General features: G+C 46.9%; 1 protein-coding gene across 1 annotated transcript in view; it reads right to left on the reverse strand.

The window, feature by feature from the left end:
- The window catches only part of TMEM214 (transmembrane protein 214), a gene marked incomplete in the record, with an annotated part of 1,377,439 nt that overhangs the window by 722,356 nt on the left and 636,466 nt on the right, over positions 1-18,617 (reverse strand). The window contains 1 exon segment of the mRNA XM_044062865.1: positions 8,637-8,778. Coding sequence (XP_043918800.1) covers positions 8,637-8,778 — 142 coding nt within the window.

Below are 18,617 nucleotides of genomic sequence, written 5' to 3' on the forward strand. Positions count from 1 at the left end.
TCACTGTCCCTAATATGCCTATACAAGGCATTATTTTCATCCTTCTTCCTTATTGCATATAAATGGTCATAAATCCTGTCTTTTAAATGTCTCCCTGTCTGTCCCACATAAAAACTGGGACATGATGTACATAATGCAAAATAAATAACATTTTTAGTTTGACAATTGCCGTAACAAAAATGTAGAACAGTTTTACTAATATTATCTACCTCTACTGAAATATCTTCTAAAATTGCTCCACACTGATTACAGTGCCCGCATTTCCTAGTACCATTCTTACATCCCTTAAAATAAGGACCATTCCTTTTAAATCTCTTTTTAAGTTATTACCTACACTATTAACAAATCTAGGTTCATTCCCAGGTAGAGAAAATAACCTCTCGTCAAACTTTAATATATTCCAGTTGGTTCTAATAATCTTTTTTACCTGTTCAGTGTGACAATTAAGGCAATATACAAGCCTTATTGTAATCTGAACCATCTTTATTCATCAGTGTAGTTCAGAGGGCATAGCATATTTGGATACCTATATTTCTACTACTCCTAATGGTTTCAGATCCAGCATATACAGGAAGGGGACATTTAGTAATTCATATTTGGAATATAATAGCTGTCACCCTATTAAGTTAAAAAATAACATAGTTAAAGGGCAGTGTATACGTGCAGCACGTATGACATCTGATTATGAAGAAATGCTGCGTGAGCTGAATTTTATTGGTTCTATGTTTAGAGAAAGGGGATATCCAACTTCTGTTGTGAATGATGCAATCAGCTACGTCAGTAGCCAGTGGGGTATCAAATATAAACCATTATTAGGTGTGTACTGTAGGAACAATGATTCTCCCATTATGAATAAAGATGGTTCAGATCACAATAAGGCTTGTATATTGCCTTATAATTGTCACACTGAACAGGTAAAAAAGATTATTAGAACCAACTGGAATATATTAAAGTGTGACGAGAGGTTATTTTCTCTACTTGGGAAACTCCAGCTCTACTCAGTTGCTTACCGCCTACTCAGAGGTGATCTATGCCTGACGTATAAAGCCATGTCCAACCCAGAATTAATAGACATGCTCCACCTCAGGAAATCCAAATCCCTTAGAGCTACACGCTCCAGGGACTTAAACCTCATTACAGAAATAAATAGGACATACTGGAGGGACAGATTCATATCCCAGAGGCTGCCCTCACTCTGGAACAGAATCTCAGTCCATGTTAGGCAGAGCCCCTCACTGACCCTCTTCAAGAGAAATCTTGACGAGTGGATGGGAGATCATAAGTTCACCCCTGGGATCTCTTCTGTGTCCCTGTTAGACAGGGGCACAGTAAACTAACCTTAAAAGGGCCATCTTCTGTGACCTACTCTACAGAGGCACAGTAAACCGATCTAAAAGGGTGGCTAAAGCCAAACACACTCTGGCTAGGCTTGTAAATGCCCCAGGGCAGATAGCCTTGTACAAACCTATGAACTAATAGAAAAACATCAACAAACTGAACACTTAGCTGAGAGAGAAGGCTTGACACGGCTGTACAGCAATGTGGCAAACAGGGAGCAGAGCACTGTGGGTAGGATCTTGGCTCGAGAGTTTTTGGCCGACGCGAGCTTAGTATAAGGCCGGCTTGGTTCCGATGACAGAACTGATAACCCATCGTAAGGAATGAATGAAGATTAACAACATCAGATCAAAGTTTGCTCTCCCCAGAACAATCTTGCTACAAAACATGCAATTCTGGAGTACCTTGCTGTTAACAAATACATGGTATTCAAATAAAGTCTGAAACATCACAAAAATTGCACACGTCCTCAGGAGTGTAGCCTGAGAAGTTGCTAAAGACTACTTGGCACATCAAGATGGCATAAATCAAAGCCATCATAAAATAACTCTATTCTAGAGATGTAAACATTTCATTAAAAAATGTGCCTTTTAAGTTTTTATTTGAATATGCAGTTAATGTGTGTGCTGAGATGCAATTAAAATGCAAATGTTGACAAAGAAACAGTTAACTGCGCATGCAGACATACTGCAGTAGAACAGTACAGGAAACTGCAGTTTCAATCCATTACATTTTACGTAGCAGATCTTGACACAAGTCCTATCTGTATACTACTTAGGCCACTAACCTCTGAACAAGAAGTTATGCACTCACCATAACGTTCGATGTATGTAATCCATCTCGCCTCACATTCTTACCCGTGGGTTCGGAGCCGAATGTCGGCTCCGACTCGGCCAAACTTTTTTAGCTCGAAGTCTTTCTATTGGCTGGGCTAAGATGGTATCCCATGCTGCAATGCTCTCTATCCCCAGATCTAGTTTGCTGCGAGCACCAGCACTCATTCTCCATGCATAACAACACCTAAGGAAAGGAAGAACAAACCAAGAATGAAGAGAGCTCTGAAACCAGACCTAACCTCCAGATCCTCCAGGTGAGGCGAGATGGACTACATACATCGAACATTATGGTGAGTACATAACTTCTTGATGTTATGAGGTCCAATCTCGCCTACATTCTTACCCGTGGGACAGCGTCCCCAGCACCTAAATCCTGGGAGGCTCAGTGGAAAATACTCCTGAGCACTGTGGAACCAAAGGAAGACCTGCCTCTAGATACCATATCCAACTTGTAATGAGTAACAAAGGTGTGAGGAGATGCCCAAGTAGCCGCAGCACAAATATCATCCATAGACAATCTGGCCTGAAAAGCTGTAGATGCAGATACAGACCAAGTAGAGTGAGCCTTCACCTGGAACGGTAAATCTTTACCCCCTGAGGAATAAATGAAAGAAATAGAACTGGAAATCCACCTGGACAATGTGACTTTGGAGACAGGAGACCCAATTCTGTTTTCCAAAAAGGAAACCAATAACTGATCAGATTTTCTGAGGTCTTTCGTTCTGTGCAAATAAAAACGTAATTGTCTGTGCACATCCAATTGATGAAATTTGAATTCTGCTTTGTTTGAGAACTGGGGAAAAAACACTGGCAATTCAATAGATTGGTTAAGGTTACTGACTGACGCCACTTTGGGAAGAAAAGAGGGGTTCGGTCTGAGAGAAACCCTGTCCTTATGAAAAATCAAATAAGGGGGTTTGACTGATAAAGCTTGAAGCTCCGAAACGCATTTGGCTGACATGATGGCTACTAAAAAGACAGTCTTCCAAGTTAAGAATTTTAAATCACAAGTGGCTGCAGGCTCAAAGGGGGGTGAAGTAAGACCCTGTAGAACAAAGTTTAAATCCCAAGGCATAACAGGTTCCGATACCGGAGGACAAAGTAACAAAGTGTCCTTCAGGAAAGCCTTACAGATTCTGTGTGCCATCAGGCTAGGCTCGTCTGCGACATGAAAGGTAGAAATCACCAATTGGACTTGAATAGTTGTGGCTGCTGAACCCTGGTTAAAGAGCATAGACAAGAACTCCAATACGGACGAAACTGGAGCTGTGTATGGGTCAATCTTTTTGGCATGTGCCCAGATTGAAAACCTCTTCCATTTGCTGTAATAAATCTTCCTGGTCGAGGGCTTATGAGAGGAAGATAAAATATGAACCACCTCCGGCGAAAAATGATGAAGCCTAACTAATGATGGAAGTGGAGTAGCCAGACTGTCAACCGGAGGGTCCGAAGAGAGGGATGGAGCTGCCCTAACATGTGTGTCAGTAAGTCTGGTTGTGGGTCCAGAATCCAAGTAGCATCCATGAGATAGGGATGGAGAAAGGGGAACCAAATTGGACGAGGCCAGTGTGGGGCAATCAGAATCATTCTGCTTCCCAAGGATTGCGCTTTCTGAATAACCTTTGACAGCAAGGGGACCGGAGGGAAGGCATTTAGTAGACCGGAAGGCCAATCATGGACTAGAGCGCGTCCCTGGGTGACTCCCCCTGAGGGGGGATCAACGTGAAGTAGCTGCTGCATTTGGCACTGAAGGGGCTGGCAAAAAGATTGCAGCAAGGCTGACCCCACCTGCGGAAGATCTGTTCCGCAACTTGACAGTTCAGGGACCACTCGTAAGGCATCAGAATAGCTCTGCTTAGCCTGTCTGCGATCACATTGGACTTCCCCGGAATGTGCATTGCCACCAGAAAACGTTGGGAAGACACTGCCCACTGCCACACTCACATGGCCTCTCTGCAAAGGGGGCAAGACTTGGTTCCTCCCTGCTTGTTCAGATACCACACCACTGACATATTGTCTGAGTGGATTGCAATAGTCCCGAGAGGAAGAAAACTCTGGAGTGCTTGCAACACTAGTAGCACAGCTCTCATCTCTAGGACACTGATATGCAGATGCATCTCGTGCTCTTGCCACGTGCCTTGGACTGTCCTGCCTAGATAATGCCCCCCACCCCATCTGGGAGGCATCCGTGGTCACCATGGCAACCGGGGGCGCAGGAACGAAGGGCTTTCCCACATTCCGGTTGTCGGTGCAAAGCCACCAACTGAGATCCTGTTTGCACCTGTCTGTGAGTAGAATAGGGTGAGAAGTTGGAGACCACTGGGCAAAGAGTAGCCACTGAAGGAGCCTCATATGTAACCTTGCCAGAGGGACTAACATAATCGTAGCAGCCATTGTCCCCAACAGTTGGAGGACCCATCTTGCCTTCGCTCTTCTCAGAGGGAGCAAGGCGTGAACTTCTTGTTGTAGGACTCTGATTCTTTCCTATGGTAGAAACACACGCATGAGGACAGTGTCTAGTTCGGTGCCTATAAAAGTGACATGCTGTGAGGGCAACAAGGCAGATTTATCCCAGTTCAATGTGATGCCCAACTGTTGACATAGGTTGATAGTAGCATCCCTGGTCTGATGTAGTAGATGCCTGATGGTGGCAGTAAGGAGCCAGTTGTCCAGGTATGGAAACACTACGAATCCCTGACGTCTCAGGTGAGCAGTCACCACTGCCATGCATTTGTTAAACACCCTGGGGGCTGTGGTGAGACCAAAGGGCAGGGCTCGAAACTGAAAATGACTGGCTCCCAGCCAGAAGCGTAGGTGACTTCTGGATGCCCTGTCCATCTTTATGTGGTAGTAAGCATCCTTGAGGTCGATGGAGCACATCCACACTTCTTTTCCCAACAATGGGAGAACAGACTGCAATGTGACCATTCAGAACTTGGACTTTTGCACATGGGTGTTCAACTGACTGAGATCCAATATGGGTCTCAGGTCCCCTGTCTTTTCGGCACCAAAAAGAATCTGGAGTAAGTCCCTAATCCGATCTGGTCTGAGGGGACATGTTGGATGGCTCCTTTTTCTAGCAGCTTTGAAACTTCTGAAGCTGTGTAATCACTTTGACTGGGTGGAAAATCCAGGATTTTCTTGATTGGAGGGGGATTTGATGAGAAGGGAATGACACATCCTCTGGAAATTATTCGTAGAACCCATTGGTCCTGGGTGATGTCTTGCCAGGCCTCCGGGTAGAATGAGATTCGACCCCCGACTGGCTCTGGAAACGCAGTCAGGCCTCCCATCAGGAGCGGCAGTAGGGAGAACCATGAAAGGAATCGCGGTCTCCCGAGTTGTGGGGGCCTCCTCTGCCCCTAGGGCAGCATCTCACTGAATAACCACCCCCTCCCCTGCCTCTGGAGGGGGGCTCACCTTGTGCACCGGGAAAAAACCTCTGATTTCTTGAACCACATTTTGCCACCCCTTTGGGCCTTGGGATAAGGGCCTAGAGGGAAGGGAAAAATGGACTCCTACTGCAGATAGAGTTTTTCCCTCCTGCTCGCACCTGCTGAGAGTGTCTTTCACCTTGGTTCTGAACAAAGAGGAACCATCAAAAGGGTCATCGGTGAATGAAGACTTGAAGGCCTCCGTGAAATGACAAAGGCACATCCAGGCCTGCCTCCTAAAAGCAACTCCTGAACTTGCTGCCCTACTCGCTCCTTCGGCTGCATAGGAAATTAGCCTCATGGAGGAGTTTGCAATGGAATTGAGGATAGACATCTGAGCATTGACCGTCTGAGCCACCGACTCAGAAACGTTACCCGTGAGAGTATCTCCAAGCTCCTTGAGGAGATCTCTCTGGAGCCGTGTAAAGTGTGATAAATAATTCAGTGACCATAAGGTAAAGGTCGCTGAAGAAAAAGTACGCTTCCCGTACCGGTCCATGGTCCTAGACTCCTTGTTAGGGGGATGGACGGTGGAAGAAGTCTCGGCTAATTCCTTCTGAGTGGCAGCTGCCACCATCATGGCATCCACAGGGACTCCCTTAGACAGAAATTCCTTATCAGGAGGAACAGACAAAAATTTATTGGGTCTCCTGGGGACTGGCTCCACAGAGTCAGGGGTTTCCCGCACCCTTCAACAAACCAAATCCAGAAGCTCGAAGGGTGGAGATACCCAGGAGGCAGAGGGCTGAGCACCAAAGGCCTTCAGGAAGACCGACTCCTCCTCGGAGGGGGCTTTGGATGGCCAGTCACCTCTTTGTTTCAAAATCTCTAGGATGTCAGAGAAAGAAACATCTTCAGAGGATGACTTGGGGGACCCCTCCAATTCCTCGAGGTCGGTGTCTGATGTGAGAGACTCATCCTGGGAATCTATGTGCTTCCTCTTGCATGTCTTCTTTCTGGGTGGCTCCTCAGGCAAAAACTCTGAGGGGCCCACAGAAATGTGGGGACCACTCATGGGGGTACCCTGAGGCCTTGGGGCTCCGCTGTCTAGAGATAGATGGTGATCAGAGACCTGCACCGGTGTAGCAGGGGACAGAATGACCGACTCACATGATGCCGCTGACGACTTGGCCAGCGTGCTCCGCATGGCCTCGAAGGCTTGTCCCCCCAAGTCCGAAGAGCGACCAGCCTCCGAAGTCATGACAGGAGTCAAACTTCCCCACGCCGAAGCACCAAGAGGGAGACTAGGAGCAGAGAGGTGTCCCAAAGCCTCTCCCTCGGGTCCGACCGAAGAATCCTGAGCCCTGAACCCCGTGGATGGCGTCGACAGGGTCGGAGCAGACTTCGGCACAGATAAGCCAGGAGGGGCTGTTGGAACCTACCAAGGGACATCACACGGCGCCGAGCACTCAGGCTCCGAAAGCTGAGGTGTGCTCAGAGGAGGAAGTATCGAAGCAGGTTGAGGGACCGGCTCCAGAGCCAACTGGGTCGGAGCAGAGAACAATTCTGCCAGAGCCGGTGACTGAAGGAGTCTCTGCACCACTCTATCGATGTCCACATCTGATAAGGTCCTGGAGGATTTAGAGGATAGAGAAGGAGATAGAGACCTCCTCTCCGAAGGGGACCTGGAGGAGGGCATACTGGCCTAATGCTAGGTGACCGGCTCCGAACAGGTTCCAAGAAGATTGGAGCCGAAGCAGGTTCCAAAACAACTGACACTTCCTGCGGCCCCGAAGACAATGGAGCCGAAGATGTCGTAGCAGACTTTGCTATTTTCTCTGGGGGCTCCGAGGAGACTGATGGAGCCGGAGATCTCTTTTTTGATTTAGAAGATTTAGCCTTAGAGCTGGAAGCACTCTCCAGACCCACCTCGAAGGAGGGTTTCAGAAGTCCCTTCAAAATCAATTTATTCTTCCTTTCCTGAAGAACTCGCGGACCATAAGCATGACAGAAGCTGCACGACTCCTGGAGATGAATCGCTCCCAGATAATATACACAGACGGAGTGTCCATCGGTAATGGACATTTTGTAACTGCACCTAGAGCACTTCTTGAAGCCAGAGGGCTTGTGCTCCTTAGTATCTTTGGACATAGTTAACCAACAATAATAAAGCACCAAGACAATCAAACACTGAATAAAAGGACCAACGGTCAAACAGTCACAAGGCAGGAAAATTCTACAACACACAAATACCACAAGATCTCCAAGTTAAACTATCCTTAGACACAAACACAAGGGAGAAAGGACTAATACCTCGAATTTAAACGGTACTTAGTCCCGGTAAACTTAAAAGACACAAGGAAAGCAAGGGGGCAGACTAGGTCCTCTAACTGAAAACGGGCATAGCCTGTTGGAAACAGCTAGTGGGATACCACAGAAAAAAACGATCCAAAACACAATTTTTTTACAAGACAAGACAAGAACACACAATAGCTATTAAAATAGCTTTTTGTTTGCAACAAATTTCTCTGATAAGGAAGAAAAAAGGGTACTTAGCCACAGCCAAGAGCGAGACCACGTCAGAGCTACATGAGCGGCAAACGAGATCTGGGGATAGAGAGCAATGCAGCATGGGATACCATCTTAGCCCAGCCAATAGAAAGACTTCGAGCTAAAAAAGTGTGGCCGAGTCGGAGCCAACATTCGGCTCTGAACCCACGAGTAAGAATGTAGGCGAGATTGGCCTACATAACATCAATTTCTTCAGATCGGTAAATTATTGCCAAATTACACTTACAATAACAAAAAAACATTAACCATGTAGTAATTGTTATATAACAATACAGGAAAAAAGATATAAACAATTTTCATTGAATGTTTTTGTAGTTCTCTGTAGTAATAAGAATAGACTGTCGTGTGCTTTAACACATCCATAATGTGTGAATTAAAAGTTTGTAGTTTAACTCACAACTTGATGTAGCTTACTCTCTACTAATCACTTATCATAAAAGTCATTACAGGCATTACCTCTCCTCTGACCCGAAATTCTTTTTGCCATGTCATCATAATGCATCCACCTCTTGCTTACCTCTTTCTTCATATCAGCTGGACAACTTGGAGTAGCTCTTGACAGGAAAGATGGGAAATAACTGTGCAGGGTAGACTCTGGTTTTGCTCCATATGCTAGAACCTTGAGCCTCGGGTAAAGATGTCTTAGCTGGTCCTGCAAACTGATGAAAATGGTGGATAATATTACTTCTGCAATTAAGAAGCAGAAAAGCCAAAGAAACATGTTCATTGTCTCAAAAGATCTGTCAGGAGGCCTGTTGCAGAGGGGCTAATGCAGGGATTTCCTCTAATGATATCTGCAAGGCACACACGACACTTTTCTTTAGCTCCCAAGCCTTGTATTGGTAAGGTTGGGGAATACTCCTCTGGCCAGATGTCACATGACAGACTAGGAGGACAAAGACCACCACTACACTCTCCATTCTGAACCCCATGCACTAATTCAGCACAACTTGAAAGACAGAGAAACATAATAATGGACAAATATTACAGATTCTGTCTTCAACCCAACACAGCTTCCTTTCTCATCACAGAACTATTGTTTTGCAGAGATTTGTTAAGACTTCAAGACCCATATAAACGGAAGCCTAGTCTCCATAACCTTCCTAAACTTATCAAAAGCTTTTGATACAGTCTCTCACCAGAAATCCTAGATAAACTCTCATCTTTAGGGCACGGCACACTAACTGCAATGGTTCCATAGCTCTCTCTCAAAAAGATAAGCAGTAAATCTGAAAAATGATTTCTCCATCTTCTTGTCAGTAACTATGCATCACCTAAGAATCTAGAATGGGCCCCATACTTTTCAACATATTCATTAACGACATCTACAATCAGTACAAGAAAATGCTACCAAAGTTCCATACTCTAATGACTCCAACCTACTCTGCCAAATGTCTCTCCAAAATTCCAAGACCTTATTCAAAAATCCTTCTTGTCGACTGAGTATGATTAAATAATTCACAACTACGTTTTAACCCTAACAGAACTAAATAATTGCTTTTCACCCCAAAATAACATCTCTACCAAAACACCGTTCACTATTGTCTCTCCCAACACCACCATGATGGAACAAGTAAACCACAAAAAAGTTACTGTTTGCCCTCACAAACGACCAGTTGAAATTCAGTCAGGCATCACACATGGTTTAAAACTCATCAAAAGCTAGGTGTGTTATACAGATTAAAAACAAACCTTTACTGACATAGCCAGAAGCTGTACAGCCACTACTGTCTTACTGCCATCTCTCCTCTATGCTGCCTCAGTCTTGTAACTGTCCTCATTTAAACAGTTACAATAAATTATGCAAATTTGCAGGAAAGAACAAACCACTGCCTTGCCCTCAGAAAAGTAAACTGAGTAGAAATATCACAACAAAAAAACTTTTTTGCAGCTAACTACAATACAGACTTCTTTATAAGAGAAGCAACTGCATAACCCTTAACTTAATGCAGCACTACTCCCATAATAGAATTTACCCTCTAGTAACAAATTGCTAACCACTACAATCAAATTAACTAATTATGCAGATGACATTCTATATTGCATTAGTATAGCTAAACAACAAAACCACATTACACTACCAGTGAAATCCATTCAGAATCCAAACTCATTTAAAGCAATCCATGAAATCAAGGGATCTGCTGCAATACATGTCCAGAATAAAAATGTCACTGTTATCTTCAACTTGCCATATCTTTTAGTTATGTACTTACCATAACTTCGGATGTATGGGATCCATCTCGCCTACATTCATAACTGATGGGTTCGGAGCCGATCCATCGGCTCCGACTCGGCCAACTAGTATACTAGAACGAAGTCTCTTATTGGCTGGGCTACCCTCTATCCCAGGATGCACCACACCTGCTTCCCCAGATCTTGTTTGTTCGCTTTCATACTTACATGCAAACACAGAAAAATACCAGTTACTCCAACCAACTAAAGTTCTTCAAGAGAAGATCTCCAAATGGACCAACATTTCTTCTAAATCCGAATGGAAGGGGAAAGGAGGGTGGAGTGCGAATGAATGTGGCGAGATGGATCCCATACATCCGGGTTATGGTAAGTACATAACTAAAAGATGTAATGGGATCCTATCTCGCCTACATTCATAACTGATGGGACAGCGTCCCTAGCACCTAAATCCCGGGTGGCTCATTGGAAAACACTCCTGAGAACTGTGGAACCAAAGGAAGCCCTGCCTCGAGAAGCCACATCTATTTTGTAATGAGAAATGAAAGTGTGCGGAGAAGTCCAGGTAGCCGCAGCACAAATATCATCTATTGATAATTTGGAGTGGAATGCTACAGAAGTAGCCATTGCCCTGGTAGAATGAGCCCTGACTGGAAAGGGAAGCTCTTTGTCAGCCTGCGAATAAATGAAACAGATGCAATCTTTAATCCATTTGGCTATGGAGGTTTTAGCCACTGGTTGACCCAACCTGTTTTTTGCAAAGGACACAAACAGTTGATTTGACTTCCGCGTCTGAGTAGTCCTGTTCAAATAAAAACGCAGTTGTCTATGGACATCCAACTGATGAAAGATATATTCTGCGTTATTGGAGAATTTGGGAAAAAATACAGGGAGCTCTAGGGACTGTTGAATGCAGAAAGAAGATGCTACCTTTGGTAAAAAAAGAGGGATTTAATTTAAGGGACACACTATCTTTGTGAAAAATCAAATAAGGAGGATTACAACAAAGAGCCTGGAGCTCTGAAACCCGCTTGGCCGAAGTTATGGCCACTAAAAAAGCGGTCTTCCAAGACAGGAATTTCATATCACAGGTAGCTGCTGGTTCAAAGGGGCGGGCAGTTAAGGCAGCCAGGACCATATTTAGGTCCCAAGGGGGCACAGGATGAGATATCGGGGGCCTAAGGTGCCATGCTCCTTTAAGGAAAGACTTGCAAAGCTTGTTTGCCATTAATGAAGGTTCAAAAGAAACATGAAAATTAGAGATGGCCGCTAGCTGAACCTTAATTGTGGAAACTGAAGAGCCCAAAGAGAGGCCAGGAAATTTAAGACCTCCGGTACTGGGGCAGTAAGAGGGTCTATACCTCGTCGCTGTGCCCAAAGGGCAAACCTCTTCCATTTGCTGGAATACAGTTTGATAGTGGAAGGTTTGTGAGAAGAGGACAAAATGTGGATAACCTCCGGAGAGAGGGAACTGTCCCTGACTAAGGATGGAAGTGGAGTAACCAAGCAGCCAACCTCAAGGACCTGAGAGATGGGTGAGACTGTCCTGACTGATGAGTCAACAGGTCTGGCACCGGGTCCAGAAACCATGGACCTTCCACCGCATACCTCCGAAGGAAGGGGAACCAAACCTGACGAGGCCAGTGCGGGGCAATCAAAATCATGTCGCTCTCCAGGTAAACTGCCTTCTGTATCACCCTCGGCAGGAGGGGAACCGGAGGGAAGGCATAAAGGAGACCGGGGGGCCAAATGTGGGTTAGAGCGTCCCTGGGAATCTGTCCCTGAGAGAGAGTCAGAGTGAAGAACTCTCTGCACTTCGCATTGTGGGGGCTGGCAAACAAATCGCAGCAAGGGAGACCCCATTTGGCGAAGATTTTCGCAGCCACTCTTTGGTTGAGGGACCACTCGTGGGGTAACAGGATAGTCCTGCTTAGTCTGTCCGCAATCACATTGGATTTCCCCGGGATGTGCATTGCCATTAGGAAGCGGTTGGTAGCTACCGCCCAGTGCCAAAGTCTCATGGCTTCTCTGCACAGTGGGTACGACCTGGTCCCGCCTTGCTTGTTTATATACCAAACTACCGACATGTTGTCGGATAGGATAGCAATCAGACCTTGTGGGAGAGCGTGATGGAGAGCTTGTAGTACCAGTAGCACCGCTCTCATTTCCAGGATATTGATGTGTAAATGCGCTTCCTGGGGTTGCCATGTGCCTTGGACAGACCTGTCCAGATAATGACCCCCCCCACCCTACCTGGGAGGCATCCGTGGTCACAGTGGCAATGGGGGAATGAAGGATAAAAGGTCGCCCCTGGTCGAGACTGGATCGGAGGAGCCACCAACGCAGATCTCGACGGCAACTTTCCGTAATCATAACCAAGTGGTTCAAGGGAAGTTCCTGATAGGACCATTAAACCGAAAGTAGCCATTGCAGCACTCGCATGTGCAGTCTGGCTAAGGGGACTAGGAGAATAGTTGATGCCATCAACCCAAATACCTGCAGAATCAGATTGGCCGGAGCTCTTGATAGGGGGAGGCAGGATCGAACTTTATTCTGCAAAACCTGAATCCTTTCTGCCGGTAAGAAGGCGCGCATCCTTCTTGTGTCTAACTCTGCGCCTATAAAGGTAATACGCTGAGATTGCTGTAGCACAGATTTTTCCCAGTTGAAAGTGATTCCTAGGAAACGGCCCAAGCTGACTGTGGCCATGAGCGACTGAATTAGTAGATGCTTGGAGGTGGCAGTAAGGAGCCAGTCGTCTAGATATGGAAACACTTGGAATCCTAGACTTCTCAGGTGAGCAGTCACCACTGCCAGACACTTGGTGAACACCCTGGGGGCTGTGGTGTGACCAAAGGGCAGTGCTCGAAACTGGAAATGATTGTCTCCCAGGCGGAAGCGTAAATGACTCCTGGACTCTTGACTTATCAGAATGTGATAGTAAGCGTCCTTGAGATCTATGGAGCACATCCAGACATCCTTCTCCAATAGTGGGAGAATGGACTGAAGAGTGACCATTCGGAATTTGGACTTTTTCACAAAGCGATTCAATGAACTGAGGTCCAAAATGGGCCTGAAGTCCCCTGTCTTTTTTGGCACCAAAAACAGTCTTGAGTAAGTTCCTGAGCCGATCTGATCGGCGGGGACAGGCTGGATGACTCCTTTTTCTAGCAGCTTTGAAACCTCTATTGCTGCTTGATCCCGCTGACTGGGTGGCACGTCCGGGATTTCCCTGAAGGGAAGGGGGGACTTGATGAAGGGAATGAGATAGCCTCCGGTAATAATCCGGAGCACCCACTGGTCGCTGGTAATAGCTTCCCAAGCCTGTGGGTGTTCCGCAAAACGACCCCCGACTGGCTCCGGAGCTGCACAGTCGGGCACCAACTCAGGGACGGTGAGCGTAGGAGGAACCACGAAAGGAATCGCGGTCTCCAGAGTTACGGGGGCCTCTGCCACCTCTGGGACGGCGTCTTCCCGAATTCCCCACCTCTAGAGGGGGGATCACTGGGTGGAGTAGGGAAAGACCTCTGAGTTTTCCTGAACCACATTTTCCCTCCTCTCTGGGCCTTGAGGTAAGGCCTAGAGGGAGCGGAAAAACGGGCCCCAACGGCAGTCAAGGTCTTGCCCTCCTGCTTGCACCGAGTCAGTGTGTCCTTCACCTTGGGTCCAAACAAAGAGGACCCATCAAAAGGGGCGTCGGCGAAGGAAGACTTGAAGGCCTCCGCAAAGGAACACAAGCGTAACCAGGCTTGTCTCCTAAGGGCCACGCCTGTTCCCGCTGCTCTACTCGCCCCCTCGGCCGCATACGAGATAAACCTCATGGACGAGTTCACAATGGATAAGGTAGTCATCTGGGCGCCAACAGTGTGGGCTAAAGCCTCAGGTAGATTACCTGTGAGGGACTCACCTAGCTCTTTAAGGAGGTCCCTTTGGAGCCTAGTAAAATGACACAGGTAATTCAGCGACCGTAAGGTAAAGGCCGCTGAAGAAAGGGCATGCTTCCCGTACATATCCATGCTCCTGGAATCCTTATTAGGAGGGTGGATAGACGTTGAAGCCTCTGCCACGTCCTGCTGTGTGGCAGATGCCACCACCATCGCATCTACAGGAACTCCTTTCGTTAAAACTTCCTTTTGAGGGGGGACTGAAAGGAATTTGTTGGGTCTTCCAGGCACCGGTTCCACAGAGTCAGGGTGCTCCCAAGCCCTTCGAGAAATTAAATCAAGTAACTCATCGAAGGGCGGAGACACCCAGGAGGCGGAGGGCTGGGCCCCGAAGGCCTTGAGGAAGACTGACTCCTCAGCGGAAGGGGTTTTGGCCTTCCAATCTCCTCTGTGTCTCAGAATCTCAAGGATATCCGAGAAAGAGACATCATCCGAAGATGATTTTGGGGACCCCTCCACATCATCGAGGTCAGTGTCAGATGTGATAGACTCATCTTGGGAGTCCACGTGCTTCCTCTTGCACAATTTCTTCCGTGGAGGCTCATCCGAAGCGGTTTCGGACGGACCCCCCGGAAGAAGGGAACCCCCCACGGGGGTATCCTCAGGCCCTGGGACCCCACTGTCATGGGACTGCAGTACGCCAGAAGCACCAGTCTCTAGGTCTAGGGACGGTGAGATGGAAACCTGCTGAGCCGGCAAGGACATGGCCAGCTCGCTCCTCATGGCCTCAAAGGCAGGACCTCCAGACTCCATGGAGGTCACTGGCCGAGAGACCACGACGGCACTAGGAATCCCCGCAGCCGATGCTCCGAGGGGAAGACTAGGCACCGAGGCACCTAGCTACAAGATGTTCCCCTCGGCCCCGGCTAAGGAAGTCCCGGTACCGAACCCCGAACCCGAGGACAGGGTAGGAACAATGGTCGGAACCGATAAACTCCGAAGGGGTCTCGGTTCCGACTGTGCGGCTCCGCCTTGCTCCACCATCACCGACTCCAACGGCTCCGAGGAAGTTGGAGGAGGAATCGAAAGCTTCGAGGGGGGGATTGGCTCCGGGGCCGAATGGGCTGGAGCCGAGACCATTTTTACGAAAACCGGAGACTGGAAAAGCCTCTGAATAACTCTATCCAAATCCGAATCAGATAATTTGGAGGATCTAGAGGAAATAGAAAGGGGCCGAGATGACTTCTCTCTTGGCTCAGACAAGGTAGGGGACCGGCTCCGAAAGGGCTCCAACACTATCGGCGCCGGATCCGATACAGTATAAATAAGGATCGGAGCCGAGGGGGAAGAGTCTGAGCTGCACACCTCCATCGGCTCCGAGACCAATGGAACCGAGGGAGGTGATTCGCCTCTCGATGCTCCAACCTGCGGCTTCGAAACTAATGGCGCCGAGGAAAGAGGCATCGAGGCAGACCCTTCGACCCTCGGCTCCGAAGTCAGTGGAGCCGAGGAAGAAGAGGGCGACTTATGCTTCTTAGTAGTCGGCTCCGACGGACTGGTCGGAGCCGACGACCTTTTCTTTTTAGAAGCAGTAGCAGAAGATGAAGCCAAAGCTTCCTCAAAGGAGGGCTTAATAAGGCCCTTCAGGATTAATTTATTTTTACATTCTTGAAGAATCCTAGCGGAAAAGGCATGGCACACACTACATGTCTCTTGCAAATGCTTTGGCCCTAAACAATAAACGCAAATGGCATGACTATCCGTGATAGACATTTTATAATTGCACTTAGTGCACTTTTTAAAACCAGATTTCGGCTCTTTAGACATTTTCACCAACAAACTAATGGAATAGTGGAACAATCTAACTGCCACACAAAAAACAGTACTTCACCAAAAACTTTAAAGCGCGAGAATAGGGCGCGAGCCCTCTGAACACAAGATTTACCTCACAAGGAGAAAGAACAACAAAGGGAACACAACAACGGGCAAAAGCCCTCTAACTTAAACGGGCTTTACCCGGAGAAGAAAAAGGAATAAAAACAGACAACACACTCACTCCACTAAGAAGGGCAAAGGTCCACTAACTTAAACGGGCCTTGCCCAAAGTACCAACAGATACAAAAATGCCAATAACACTCAAACAATACACAAACTTAAGAATAGCTGTTAAAACAGCTGTTGATTGAATTTATGAGGAAACCCCAGGTCAAAAGACCAGAAAAAAGAAGAAAATACACTTAGCTCCAGCCAAGTCGAGACCACGTCTAGCTTGATAAAGCGGCAAACGAGATCTGGGGAAGCAGGTGTGGTGCATCCTGGGATAGAGGGTAGCCCAGCCAATAAGAGACTTCGTTCTAGTATACTAGTTGGCCGAGTCGGAGCCGATGGATCGGCTCCGAACCCATCAGTTATGAATGTAGGCGAGATAGGATCCCATTACATCAACACGTTTCTTCCTCCAGAATCCCCCCCATGATCAGTCTTCATCAATACATGAATATTTCTGAGATTAAGAGGGCTGCACACTAATGAACAGCTTACTTTCAGCTATCCCAGTGTGAGAAAAGAAATGGATACATAAGGGCCAGTAATGTGCCTGTTTTAGTAAAATTTAGTTTCTGGCTAGTAACTGCACTGCCAGAATGCCAGCAGTGAAGAAACAGAGCATGAAAGAAAATAAACTAGAAAAGGAAGAGAAAACGCTGACTACTGTCATATATAACAGGTGGTAAAGTATTGTTGTGTAAGAACTTACCATACCTTTAGATGTCCTTCTCTTCTATATGTTGCTATATCCATAACACAAGCAAGTTTGCCTCTGGTGAACTCTTGTATATCCATCCATTACACAAAATTTAGATTCTATTGCTAAGGTGCGCGTGACGTCTCACGTCTCTCCCTGCGGATATCAGTCGTAAACGTTCGTGTGATATAAAGCGGATGTCAGCACGTCCCCACCTCAGAACTGACTGCCGCCGGAATCAGCGACTTCGGAGTGGGAACTCCAGCAGGGAAAGGCTGGGTGGGAAACTATACAGCAACATATAGAAGAGAAGGACATCTAAAGTTATGGTAAGTTTTTACACAACAATGTGATGTCCTATTCATATGCTGCTGCATCCATAACACAAGGGAGAGTGCAAAAGCTCCTGTCCTAAGAAAAGAGTGAAGGACCAGAAGCATTTTCCAGAAACCCACGAAGGATGGCTGTTACAAATCCTGCTCTGGCTTTAGAAACAATGTCCAATTTGTAGTGCTTAGTGAATGTGTGTACAGAGGACCATGTAGCTGCTTCGAGAACAGCAGCTGTGTCCAAACCTTTAAAAATGCCCCTGAGGAGGCCACTGCCCTAGTGGAGTGTGCCTTTACTGGAGAGGGAAGCATGTGGTCATGGGCTATGTAACAGAAAGAGATGGTTTTAGATATCCAAGAGGACATGGTTTGCCTGGAAACAGGGTGCTCCAGGGATCTTGGGTGGTATGAGATGAAGAGCCTATCTGATTTGCGAATGGGTTTGGTCTTAACCAAATAATATCAGAGTTGTCTGTGTACATCTAAGGCGTGAAATATCCCTTCTGCTGGATTTTGTGAAGAGGGGAAGAAGGCTGGCAGGTTGATGGCCTGGTTCAAGGACAGTTTAATGACCACTTTAGGCATGAAGGTTGGGTTGGTACGTAAACATACCCTGCCCTTGTGGAGGACAGTAAAAGGGAGAGAGGCCATAAGGGCTTGAAGTTCCGAAACCCTTCTGGCTGAAGTGATGGCCACCAACAGTATAGTTTTCCAAGTGCAGCGTTGGAGGGAGCAGTCTTTGGCTGGTTCAAAGGGTACCAAGAGTCAATTTTTCCAGAACAAAATTTAGATCCCAAGGAGGCAGAATGGGCTTCCTTGGGGGATGAGATGTAGTGTCCCTTTCAACTTCTAACCTGGAAGCCAAAGGTGGGACCAGTGGCAGGCATGCTGAGAAGGGAGACAAATGTGTTTTAATGGAGGAGTAGAATAGTCCAGACTGGTTGTAAGCATTTTTTCTGACACCATACAGAAAATCTCTTCCACTTAGACAGGCAAGATTTCCTGGTAGTGGGTTTCCTGGTCTCCTGTAAAACCTGAAGCATGTCCTCTGTGTATAGGTCTCTGACAGAAATCAGTGTCCTATCACCTACAATGCAAGGTTCAGTGTGGACAGTTGGGGGTGTAAGATGTTCCCTTCTCCTGTGTGAGCAGTTCCATTTGGTGGGGTAACCTGTGGTGATTGCCCCTGGCAAGATGCAGTAATAGGGGGAACCAATGCTGCTTTGGCCAATAGGGAGTCACCAGCAAGACTTGAGGCTGTTCCTTCTGAATTTTCATTAGGACTCTTTGTATGAGAGGGAAGGGGGGAATGGATAAGCATACATCCCCTTCCAAGGAATTGAGAGAGCATC

Source organism: Protopterus annectens, chromosome 2.part1 (assembly GCF_019279795.1).
Source record: "Protopterus annectens isolate FY-2018-M chromosome 2.part1, PAN1.0, whole genome shotgun sequence".
NCBI lineage: Eukaryota > Metazoa > Chordata > Ceratodontiformes > Protopteridae > Protopterus > Protopterus annectens.